Here is a 13217-nt window from a genome sequence, read left to right as displayed (position 1 = left end):
TATATTCCTGCCTTTCCTGTTTAGAACAAAGGTTGACAGTTTACACTTGAACAGCGTCATGATTTAACACACACACACGTATACAGTATATAGCCTGTATGTGTATATATATATATATATATATATATATATATATATATATATATATATATATATATATATATATATATATATATATATATTAGATAGATAGATAGATAGATAGATAGATATAGATATAGATATATTCATTCATAGGATCTGTTGCATAGTTTTTTAGTTATGAGTCCACTCTATAGTTTTCGGAAGGTATTTTCCCGGATCAGGTACGTTTTAACATTGAAGGTCTTTTTTGGTCGTAGTTGCTTCGTGTTGAGCTCTTTTAGTGTGCCATGTAGTTTAATATCCTCTCATATTGTAAATGTGCTCTGTTGTAGAGGCCACAGTTTTGTGTCGTCCTCTCTCTGTGTAGAAATGTCTTTGCTTCAATTATGTCACTTTATTAGTAATATTGGCATTTATCCATTCTTGGGAATGAATCGAATGGAGCGCCCGCGAGGCAATAAAATAACAAGCAAAGATAATGCAGTGATAAAACTGAATACGGGTTAATGATACGTAGTATCTTCCGAGCGAAGCACACTCGTAAGTCGTAAGAAAAATTAGAACCATCACACTGAGCAATTTCGTCAGATATAGGGCCCCTTAATGATATCGTCATCCGCATAATGAAAAAGAATTATCATCATCTCGGAAGGCTTACGAACTATACTAGTATTTTGGCACCTTGAGCCTTTTTTTTCTGGGAAAATGGATGATGCACCGAGTCGATGTTTGCTCTTACTATTGTAAGAAGCACACCTTTGAGCCACATCGTTTGCAGTGTCGAGTGATGAGGGAGTAGGTGCTTAGAACGGGATGGGTCAGTCATTAGTCATAGTTTCACCGAATTTAGGTTTTTTTCCGTATTGACGAGTTAGCCCTAAGTAATTCACTTTGATATCTTTCCCAAATGTGCGCTCACGCGTGCATATCCTGCACGCAAAATTATTTCAGGGGTTCATATAGTTAAAGGAATAAATTTTCAAATAATGTCTAACGTAAAATTTTGAAAGTAATTCAAGTTTTATTCTATACTAAAATATCGGATGTTTTGACGTAGTGATAACGAAAAGTGACCAACGGTGATTCATGAGGAGTTGAAGAAGGAAAAAATATATTGTCAGTTAGCATTCGAGCTGTGCTGCTATCAGGAAGATGTATTAAGATGTTACCGATGGTGATTTTATAGTGGAAAGGCCATTAGGCCAGACAACGTAAGTTTTTTTTTTTTTTTTTTGAAGGAAGAAGGGTGAGTTCACCCACGAAGAAAGCGACTGACCTGGGTCTGGAAGGGAAAGTTGAAATTTGAGTCAGAAACACCTGAAGCAGGAATAACATTTGAATGTTGACAGTAGAAGGCGAAAAACATTACTGAAGTGTGATCAAAATTAAGATAAAGAATGTTCTAAAATTAGTCTTTTCATCCAGTTGCATATTTTGTCACAACAACAACAAAAGTCATGTTTTCCTTCATCCGTTGACAGGGTTCGCCATCCTCCCTAATAAGTATGCCAACAGTGCCATAGGAAGCGCCCGAGGGGAACGGGTGGGGACGGCGGGAGCGGGCGGTCGGTCTCCTCTCCTGGTTTCTCCAACGCCCCAGAGACGCATCAATGCTCTAGCTCCTCTCGAAGGAAGTAAGTTTACTTCATTTTTATGGTGAGCTGTGTCGCTGGGGACGAACGTCCAAGGACACTTGAGTGTAGTATGCTTGAAGTGGCAAGTGAACCTTCAAGACAATTAGGTTTTGTGAAGTGTGCTTCAGTGTAGCATGATCATGGTGCAAGTTTTTCTTAATAGCTTCTTGGTGGAACTTCATATTTTTGATAGAAATTTGGTCATTTATCAGGTGCTTTGAGCGATTCCGAAGATAAAGGTCTTTTCTATGTGTCAAGAGAGCCTAAAAGAAATTCTTGAGATTTCAGAATCCCCAAACAATTAACTTTTCGCAGTGTTGATTGTCTGACAGAAATACTTTAAACACGTTTTGTATCTTACAAATTACTATTATTATGAAAATGTTAAGTCTGAAATGTTTCCAAAATAAGTGCTTTCATGATCTTTGACCTCTCTAGTCTCGTGGGTCTTCATTGGAAACATTGTATGGCCAAGTGGGCGTCAGATTTAGTACATGTACCCAAAATATTAATCCTTTAACTTTAGGGAAGGTCTTTCTTGCAGAGCCTTGCACCCCTAGAGTCGAACGGACCAGAAGTTCATTGGTTATGAGAAATATCTGTATACATTTCAATTTATTAGAACAAAATTATAAAATATAGAGACCCAAAAAATATTGAACACCCTCGCTACTCTCCTGACACACGGCCTCACTTTTGAGTTGTGGTTTAATGTATTTATTTTCAGGATATCCCCGAGTTTAAAGATTTATGCAGTGAATATTTAAATGGGCATGTAAGAGAGAGACTTACTCGATTTCGTTTAGCTTGTACAAAACATACGTTGACAGATAAGTTAGTAGTCTGTGGTGAGTGAAAGAAAGAGTGAAAGTATTGGTTTCCCAGAGAGGAAAAGCATTGCCGAGAGTGGAGTCTCGTGGAGCTATCACAGGTATTTATTTTGTGGTCATCGTTTCATTCTACGGTGGTTTTTTACAGAAAGACCAGTGTTTCACTGGGCACCAAGTTTGTGTTTAATGTTTTAAGAATTACCCACTGCTTTTCAATGCGTGTGTTGACCCAATTTGTCGAGAATTTTCTCCACAGCTAAGGAGAGTGACACCGATTCTTTTCCCGATGTTCTGGTCCTGATACCAGTCTGCAAAAGACACTGACACTGAACCAGCACGGACAGGTGGCAGCCATACAAACACGAGGACAGTTTTAAATTTTGTTAAAAAAATAAACAGTAGCAAGATAAATCTACCCGAGCTATGCTCATTTACTTTAACTTAAAAAATGACACAACCAACTTACACATACATTAATTCAACACTGGCTACAGCTAGGTTTACAACGTTTAGGACCTCGTAGTCCTCGAGAACACATGAACTGAACTTACAGGAAAAAGGGATTGCACTGAGATAATCAGTGCTTAACTTTACACTTCACAAGTGTAACGTAAGAGAAGAATTCTGGACCGCGTGTGGGTCGCTTGACAATACAGAAAAAAACGAACAAAATTCAACAAACTTACTTGAATCAAGACTAATACAAGTGACCGTATACTGCTCTATCTTTGGACATGCTACATGTCCTTGCAAAATAGCAGATGGCCTGGATAAGAAACGATAGAACTGACTGCTCTGGACTTAGCCGTTCTGAACAGATTCGGCCATCAACCGGTTTTCTGGGTCTGATACATATCTGCTGCAGTTCTTGCTCGTTTGAATTAGAGAAGAGTAAGCGCGGACCGCTCCGCAGCAGTTTATATACGGCCAGCTCCAGAATGTTCCAAGATTCTAGATTTACAAAGACGACAACTCATCTGCGTTTCTCTAGAGCGAACCTCTTGTAAAATAAAAGTACAACCTACTGTGCACTTTACACAAATCAAGAACATGTTGCAAATGAAATGACATCAGTAATTTTCGAATGAGAGCCTCCACGCACCTCCACGTCAGCTTGACCCGACGTGTCTTCGGCACGCACGATTGCAACTTTTATGAACACATATTTAAACGATTATTAAAACGACTGGATGGGAGTTTTATATTGGCCAAAATCCTGCAGTAAATTTTTGTCTACATAATTGAACAGGTTTCTTCACAAAGTTCGCCCATGTCGTAGCATACCATTGTTTTGAAACATCAGAGTCCTTCCGCAGTTTTAAACTTTTGTGACATATGCATAGGTTACTTTGCGAGTTTCTCACCGTTAAATAGTTATTTGCTGTTGGTTAGGTTAGCTGGTGGGCAACCTTACTTCACAGTCAGGATTCACTGAAACTCACAAAGTTCTAGTTATCATAATAAGGCGCTGTCCGAAGTCAAGTTTTATCAAGTTTTTGCCGGTTTTATTTCACTTTCACTGCAACCATCGGTATATCTCTTTGCCGAAGGTGACGCCATCATCACCGTTTCGAGAGCGGGTTCAACTCGTAGTGTCATCCCACCTCTTTCTGCAGTATCAGGAAGACGACAGCAAAAAGGCGATTTGCCCTCTGACCCCGAAGAGGAGTTGGGCGAGGATGGTGAAGTTGAAGAAGAGGGAAGGTCAGAGTATTCTTACGAGTACGATGACGATGATGAAGAGGAGGAAGAAGTGGAAGAAGTCTTGATAGAAGATGATGCTGCATCCCGATCTTTGAAAAGTTCCGCTACGACTAGAGACAGCGGAATATCCGTTTTCTCTGCTTCGAACGAGGGCGATATTATTACAGAAAACAGAAAGGTAAGATCATTTAAGGGAGACTATAAATCTCTCTCTCTCTCTCTCTCTCTCTCAGGGCCATGTATCGTAGTGCTTAATTTTAATTTGCAAATTAATATAACTAATTAATTACAGTAAATTTACTTTCAAATGTACAGTTTATGAAGACATGCAAATTGGTTGGTAATATTTTCGAATAAATATTTAGTTCATGTTTTTTTTTTTTTTTTTCCTGTAGCAGAGTAGCAGAAGGAGCAGCTCACGACCACAGCGCAGCTTGAAGTCCAAGGGATCAACCGATTCTTTGTCATCGGAGGAGCGAGGGTGAGTGTTAATGGTGTCCTTTTTGTTTACTTTTTTCCTGTTAGTATTCTTGCTCCATTATACTGTTTACTATTAATGTGGTTAATTCCTGACCTGATTGTGTCCAATTTCTGTGATTTATAAATAATTAGTTGTGCATTTATCTACTGAAGATTAGCTTCATCATAACTTTTCTGTATTTTCTATTTGCTTTTAGGAATGTAACTTTGCTTTTGCGCTAACGAATTGGTTTCAGGGCTTGGTGTTTAAAACTCGTTGTCTTAATGAAGTTTCAAGGTGAAAATTTTGCAGTTTCAAAAAACACTCCCTTCACTCATCCACTCTTGTTGCATCCTGGGGCTCACTGTGACCTAATACAGCTCTCTTGTGTCTTACGAACTAACTTAGTGGCATATGTTTCTCATTCTGGGCATCTGGCTACATGCCTCACCCGCCCCCCCCCCCAAATATTTGATCTTACAAACACCACTTTAATGTCCCAGAAGCCAAACACAGTCAGTGACTGAGTTGGTGCTGCTGTTGGCTTTGATGTATTTTCAATACGGTAATCGCAGAAGGAGAAGTCTTCAACATCCACTCCTATTTTTCCCTCTCCTTTTGGACTGAAGGCCTCACTATGACAAACTGCCGCTTGCGCCAGACCGCTATGGTCTTTAAGCAGTTAACAAAGAATGAAACATTTCGTCGTGTAGGGAAAGAAAATGGGAAGTTAAGGAGACAAAAGGCGGAAATGTTTCACTGTGATCAAAAGTAGCATGAAAAGTAATGTGTCGATGGGAAGAGGCAGGAGAATAAAGAAAATTTTGGCAGCTGCTGCGAAAATTGTGAATCGGCAACTGAGCGTCTATGCGCATGCAAGCTCTCGCTGTTAACTTTCTGCTGAGGGAGCTACAGCAATCGTGGTTCTGAAGTGAGTTTCGTGACCCATTTTAATCCATTAGGGCTACGACATTTCGCATGGCAATCGAAACAATAAATCCTTAAGGGGTCGTTCAATGGAATGAGTTGCAATACAGTCTTCTACACTTTTTGTTTCGTCATTTGTATGTTTCTGGAGCTCTTTCTTTGTCATTTTTCGCATTTAAACTTAGTCAGATCGGGCTTTGTTGTTTCGTCATTTGTATGTTTCTGGAGTTCTTTCTTTGTCATTTTTCGCATTTAAACTTAGTCAGATCGGGCTTTGTTGTTTCGTCATTTGTATGTTTCTGGAGTTCTTTCTTTGTCATTTTTCGCATTTAAACTTAGTCAGATCGGGCTTTGTTGTTTCGTCATTTGTATGTTTCTGGAGTTCTTTCTTTGTCATTTTTCGCATTTAAACTTAGTCAGATCGGGCTTTGTTGTTTCGTCATTTGTATGTTTTTGGAGTTCTTTCTTTGTCATTTTTCGCATTTAAACTTAGTCAGATCGGGCTTTGTTGTTTCGTCATTTGTATGTTTCTGGAGTTCTTTCTTTGTCATTTCGCATTTAAACTTAGTCAGATCGGGCTTTGTTGTTTCGTCATTTGTATGTTTTTGGAGTTCTTTCTTTGTCATTTTTCGCATTTAAACTTAGTCAGATCGGGCTTTGTTGTTTCGTCATTTGTATGTTTCTGGAGTTCTTTCTTTGTCATTTTTCGCATTTAAACTTAGTCAGATCGGGCTTTGTTGTTTCGTCATTTGTATGTTTCTGGAGTTCTTTCTTTGTCATTTTTCGCATTTAAACTTAGTCAGATCGGGCTTTGTTGTTTCGTCATTTGTATGTTTTGGAGTTCTTTCTTTGTCATTTTCGCATTTAAACTTAGTCAGATCGGGCTTTGTTGTTTCGTCATTTGTATGTTTTTGGAGTTCTTTCTTTGTCATTTTTCGCATTTAAACTTAGTCAGATCGGGCTTTGTTGTTTCGTCATTTGTATGTTTTGGGAGTTCTTTCTTTGTCATTTTCGCATTTAAACTTAGTCAGATCGGGCTTTGTTGTTTCGTTTCGTCATTTGTATGTTTCTGGAGTTCTTTCTTTGTCATTTTTCGCATTTAAACTTAGTCAGATCGGACTTTGTTGTTTCGTCATTTGTATGTTTCTGGAGTTCTTTCTTTGTCATTTTTCGCATTTAAACTTAGTCAGATCGGGCTTTGTTGTTTCGTCATTTGTATGTTTCTGGAGTTCTTTCTTTGTCATTTTTCGCATTTAAACTTAGTCAGATCGGGCTTTGTTGTTTCGTCATTTGTATGTTTCTGGAGTTCTTTCTTTGTCATTTTTCGCATTTAAACTTAGTCAGATCGGGCTTTGTTGTTTCGTCATTTGTATGTTTCTGGAGTTCTTTCTTTGTCATTTTCGCATTTAAACTTAGTCAGATCGGGCTTTGTTGTTTCGTCATTTGTATGTTTTGGAGTTCTTTCTTTGTCATTTTCGCATTTAAACTTAGTCAGATCGGGCTTTGTTGTTTCGTCATTTGTATGTTTCTGGAGTTCTTTCTTTGTCATTTTTCGCATTTAAACTTAGTCAGATCGGGCTTTGTTGTTTCGTCATTTGTATGTTTTGGAGTTCTTTCTTTGTCATTTTTCGCATTTAAACTTAGTCAGATCGGGCTTTGTTGTTTCGTCATTTGTATGTTTTGGAGTTCTTTCTTTGTCATTTTTCGCATTTAAACTTAGTCAGATCGGGCTTTGTTGTTTCGTCATTTGTATGTTTCTGGAGTTCTTTCTTTGTCATTTTTCGCATTTAAACTTAGTCAGATCGGGCTTTGTTGTTTCGTCATTTGTATGTTTTGGAGTTCTTTCTTTGTCATTTTTCGCATTTAAACTTAGTCAGATCGGGCTTTGTTGTTTCGTCATTTGTATGTTTCTGGAGTTCTTTCTTTGTCATTTTTCGCATTTAAACTTAGTCAGATCGGGCTTTGTTGTTTCGTCATTTGTATGTTTCTGGAGTTCTTTCTTTGTCATTTTTCGCATTTAAACTTAGTCAGATCAGGCTTTGTTGTTTCGTCATTTGTATGTTTCTGGAGCTCTTTCTTTGTCATTTTTCGCATTTAAACTTAGTCAGATCGGGCTTTGTTGTTTCGTCATTTGTATGTTTTTGGAGTTCTTTCTTTGTCATTTTTCGCATTTAAACTTAGTCAGATCGGGCTTTGTTGTTTCGTCATTTGTATGTTTCTGGAGTTCTTTCTTTGTCATTTTTCGCATTTAAACTTAGTCAGATCGGGCTTTGTTGTTTCGTCATTTGTATGTTTCTGGAGTTCTTTCTTTGTCATTTTTCGCATTTAAACTTAGTCAGATCGGGCTTTGTTGTTTCGTCATTTGTATGTTTCTGGAGTTCTTTCTTTGTCATTTTTCGCATTTAAACTTAGTCAGATCGGGCTTTGTTGGTTGAGATTATAGCTATGATCACATTTAAATACTGTGTTTGGCACACTTATATTGAGTTTTAGGCCTCCGCTTGTTGATCCGGAACCGTCCATAGCTAGTGTAGTAAATGATACTGATGCAGAATTTCAGCTATAACGTCAAATGACTCCACATTCGAGAAACAGTTTCACTGTCGCAATGTTTCTCGTATGATTCTTTCTTGAGACTTAATAGTTTATCGTAATATACACCCTATATAGTATGTCCTGTTAAAGCAGGGAAGTTTGTTGAGAGTATATCCTACACCCATGATGTTTAGAAGCCCGATAAAAGAGGAGGGTTAGGCGTAGGTAAAGGTCCTGGTAAGTACCAAGGTTAATAAAACAGCAAACATAAGAGGCTTTTCAACCGGCAGTGGATCCTGACGAGGCTCAGAAGCCAGCAGAATTGATAACATATCCCCAGAAGGCCTTTATATCCCCATTTTATTGCTCAGTTGAATTATTGAAAGTAGTTGAAAGTAAAGGTGCTCCACCCTGACGAGTTTTTCTCAACATTTGTGGCGCCGTGTCGCCAGTAGTGGCGCGGCAGTCTTTGGTCGGCTGAATCTTTGGTCCCGTAAACAGACAGTTTTATTTTTCAAGGCCAGTGCTTATGTGCATTGACACAAATTGTATACGTCGTGTATCCAACTTAGTATATGTCTATCGTTTTAAACGTTGTCTCAGAAGCAGTTGCTCGTTTTTCGTAGTTATGGCAAAATCACGTAACCTTACGTGCCATAAGCCTTGAAAGACACTGAAGGAAATTCCGTTCCTAGAGTATATCATACAGTATGACGATAAGACTTCACATTAACTATACTTATGTAGTGCTAAATCATTTTGTACTGCTAGTCGGGGAAGATATTAGACAGCCTTCCTCCTCTTTTTTTTTTTTTTTTTTTTTCAAGAGTAATGTAGGTGTCGATGTTTGGCGGCAGAAAATAAATATTTGCGAATATTTTTTTCCGCCAGTACTAATTTTTTTTTTTTAGGAAACTCGGAAAACAAAATTCCATGTGATGACAGAAAATATCCGTGTGTGTGTGTGTGTGTGTCTTAGCACCTTAGTAAACCAGTGTCAGTTCCATCTTCGAATTTGCCAGTTGAATTTGTCTACAGGTGAGAGGAAGGAACAGGAGCGAGGTGGGAGGTTAATAGCTCTGTGAGAAGAGGACAATGAGAACGGATGAAAATTAAAAGGCAGAAAGCAGAGCTGGTAACGAAGGGTCGCTGCGAACAACTTTTGTACCTAATACAGTTTGTGGCGGAAGGCGCATTGTAAGCGGCGTTGCCCACTTACTGGGCCATTTCGTAATTGACGCCTGCTGTTATAGAGTAGGGAATCTTGATCGATAATGATTTTGCCTAATTTTCCTCTGAATTTATAAGTACCGTTTGCCAGATAGCGTCAGTTTAATTACACATTTAAGTGGTAAAAAGAAAAAGTTCCGGTGAAAACTAGTTTTTCTATAAAGCCAAAATAACAGGAAATAATTTTTCCGATTTAATGCCCTGCGTTGTTTAGGTGGCATATGTTCTATGTTCCACATAATTCGTTTGTTTTGCACAGATGGTCATTTATTAAGCCTTGACGGCGTAAACTCTTTATTGACCCTTGTTCAGGATTAGCCTCGTTTGTGTTCAAAGCCATTTTGGTGGAGCCGTCATTCGCTATCCAACCCTCTCGTCTCTGTGTGTGAGTGTGTGTGTGTGTGTGTGAAAGAAAGGTTTCATAAGGAAGTACTTAAAAATATGCTTTAGTTGTGAATAATAGTCTTTATTAATTTACTTGGTTTCGATAGAGGTGATGCTCCTCGTCGTTGTCGGAGGAGGTAGTGTTTTTTGTGATATTTTCGTATTTTTTCTCAAATGTACGTCTTAGCTAAGTGTGGTATTTAATACATTTCAAGTGATTTAGATTTATTTGTAATTACTGGTGATTATTTAGTTTAGCTTCACAGATTTAAAAGATTATTGAACATTTGTATTTCTGGATTCGTGCGTGTTAAATTTAGGTTTCATAATAGTCCCACTCAGTAAATATTAAGAATGGAAAATTGTACTCGGAGAGTGTGAGGAATACTTGAAAATTTAAGATTAAATATCAAGGGCGGTTAAATAGTTCGTACTGCCTTAGTACGGCATGGTTATAAAGGGTACATGACTCATTACCAATAAGCAGTTTTTATATACATATATACTGTATATATATGTGTGTATAGTGTGTGCACATATATATGAATTCCTTATATTATACAGTATGTATATATATATATATATATATATATATATATATATATATATATATATATATATATATATATATATAGTATAATATAAGGAAGTCATGCGTATGTGCACACACACACTATATATATATATATATATATATATATATATATATATATATATATATATATGTGTGTGTGTGTGTGTGTGTGTGTATAAAAACCGGTTTTGGTAATGAGTCATGTACCATTTATAACCAGACCGTATTAAGGCAGTACGAACTATTTAACCGCCCTTGATATTTAATCGTAAATTTTTAAGTATTCCTCACACTCTCCAGGTACAATTTCCATTCTTATTATTCAATGAGTGGATTGGGCAATGGATCCTACAAATATAAGCCTGGTCCTCGAACACTGAATGAAAGCGACCAAATATATATATATGTGTGTGTGTGTAATTGTAATAGCCATAATGCCCTCTTGACTTTTAGAATTCTTCGCGCTTTTTTTGGATATGCTTGTCACTACAAAGCCGTAAGATCCAAGAGCAAGAAATTGAAGTGGCAGTGATGTCCAGTTGCGGGAAACAAAGCTCTCATAAATCGTATCTGAAAACAACAGGTATATGTATGTACGAGAGGTAATAGACTTTTATCCTTCTCGTGGTCAGGTCGGCAACGTGACCTCCTTGTGATTATGGTGACACGGGTTCGTTTCCGCAACCGGACATCACAGCCACTTCGATTAGTTGCACTTGGGCCTTATGGCTTTGTAGTGACAAGCATATCCAAAAAAGCGGGAGGAATTCGAGAAGTTAAGAGGGCATTGTGGCTATTACAATTACATATGTATCTGGTAAAGTGACCAGTAGATTCTACATATATATATATATATATATATATATATATATATATATATATATATATATATATATATATGCACACACACATATATATATATATATATATATATATATATATATATATATATATATATATATATATATATATATATATATAATATATATATATATATATACACATATATATATGGTTGCCTTTATTCAGTGTTCGAGGACTAGACTTACGTTTGTAGGATCCATTGCCCAATCCCGGCCTGCCGCCCTCCAGTAACCCAGCTGTGAATGGGTCAACTTTTCAGGAGTCATGTGAAGTTGTTAGAGCTATCAACCTCATCTCTGAGAACTTGAGAAAATAAGAAAGCTCTACCCATATGGTGCTCCCTTTAAAGGGGACTATATGAATATGTATAGAGATATATACATGTATATGTATGTTATAGAATATATATATATATATATATATATATATATATATATATATATATATATATATATATATAAATATATATATATATATATATATTGTATATATTTACGTTCTGACCTCGGTGTGATACTGTAATTATAGAATTACTAGGATAAGCCTTGAACAACACTCATCATGGTCAGTCATAAATACCATATAATACATGAAATATACAAAATTAGATATAAGAATAATACTATTGACCTACCATTATTCTTATTACATATAAGAATAATGGTAGGTCACCAATTGAAAGTTCTGATCAATACAAGATTCTACTATATTGCACACAACACAGGCATTTCAATTAATATAATACTGATTCAACTCTCAATAAAGAAAATTGCTGCTACAATAGAATAGCGCAACAGAGAGCCAGAGGCTTTGGGTAGTACAAGGTTTGTTCACTTAGGGCTTCAAGTACATTTAGATTTCTTGAAAGGCTGCAAATGCCTGCCAGAATGGGGCGGACTTCTCCAGGCAAGACGGATGGCAGGAAGATGAGGGTGAACAATATAGCACATGTCTGGAAATAGAATAATCCCAGATAAAGTTCGTGGAAATGTGGTTCTCTCAATAGCAATTATAATCACATGGGATTAGTGATTTAAGGATAACTACAAGCATGGGATGATTAATTCACAAATTCATTTCACACAGGGAAGCACTTTAACACTGGGAAACGGGATATTAAGGAGCACTTTACTGGGAGAGAAATGGGGAAACTGAAATAGGAGATTCAGTATAAGAAACAGGGAACTGGTAACACTTGAATGTCTTTATACGTACCGTGGGCTTGCCTTGCAATGTGCACTATTGCAATGAGGGCTGGATGATCTACAATGTCTTCCTTAGACCTCACTAAACTGCTTGTGGCCTGATTAGGGTTCCAGTTCACAGAAAGAGTGCCATGAAGAATAGTAGCACAATCGGGCATGTGGCACAACTAATGGTTGACAGTGCAACTGTTCTCACTGAGAATGGGCGAAGAACTGAGAGCGTGTGCAGGTCGTGACCTGCTTATATGACTGTGGTTTCTGCCTGTGGGCAGACGCTGTTTCTTCAAAACAGATGCATCAGCTGGTACCTGTAAATAACATTCAAGACGCCAGTACAAAAGCTCACACAGTAGGAGTCTAATTGGAAAAGGGATTAAAATTTGGGATGTCCGGTTTCCAAGGCGCTAGGCGCTCCCCAGTGACTAATGTAACTTTCTACCTGAACCCTTTTTGAGTGACACACCTCAAAAGTGCCCTCTCGCTTCTCTCTTTGGGTAGGGTCTGGCTGGCTACCCCCCAACACAGGATTCTAGCCCCTGTTATAATTACGCAAAGAGACGAGGCGGCGAATATCAGTAATGATATATATATATATATATATATATATATATATATATATATATATATATATATATATATATGTGTGTGTGTGTGTGTGTGTGTGTGTGTGTCTTTGTGCATTTGTGTGTGTGTATAATTCCTTAGTATCTTCAAGAGATGTTGAATAAGATATTGCGTCCGTTTGATATATGTGTGCCAGTTGGTGTGGCTCACGATGTGAATAAA

General features: G+C 37.4%; 1 protein-coding gene across 8 annotated transcripts in view; it reads left to right on the top strand.

Annotated features, from left to right (window-relative positions):
* The window catches only part of LOC136844865 (TOG array regulator of axonemal microtubules protein 1), a 697822-nt gene that overhangs the window by 474122 nt on the left and 210483 nt on the right, over window positions 1-13217 (top strand). For 4 of the 8 annotated variants that reach the window (XM_067114112.1, XM_067114113.1, XM_067114108.1 and 1 more), the window contains 3 exons: window positions 1566-1718; window positions 4099-4430; window positions 4648-4733. In XM_067114112.1, the coding sequence (XP_066970213.1) occupies window positions 1566-1718; window positions 4099-4430; window positions 4648-4733 (571 nt within the window). The remainder of the gene's footprint in view (window positions 1-1565; window positions 1719-4098; window positions 4431-4647; window positions 4734-13217) is intronic. The other 4 variants (XM_067114114.1, XM_067114115.1, XM_067114111.1 and 1 more) reach the window with 2 other exon arrangements.

The sequence above is a fragment of the Macrobrachium rosenbergii genome, chromosome 13 (assembly GCF_040412425.1).
Source record: "Macrobrachium rosenbergii isolate ZJJX-2024 chromosome 13, ASM4041242v1, whole genome shotgun sequence".
NCBI lineage: Eukaryota > Metazoa > Arthropoda > Malacostraca > Decapoda > Palaemonidae > Macrobrachium > Macrobrachium rosenbergii.
The sequence above is the reverse complement of the archived record's forward strand: the minus strand, read 5'-3'. Positions and strand labels throughout refer to the sequence as shown.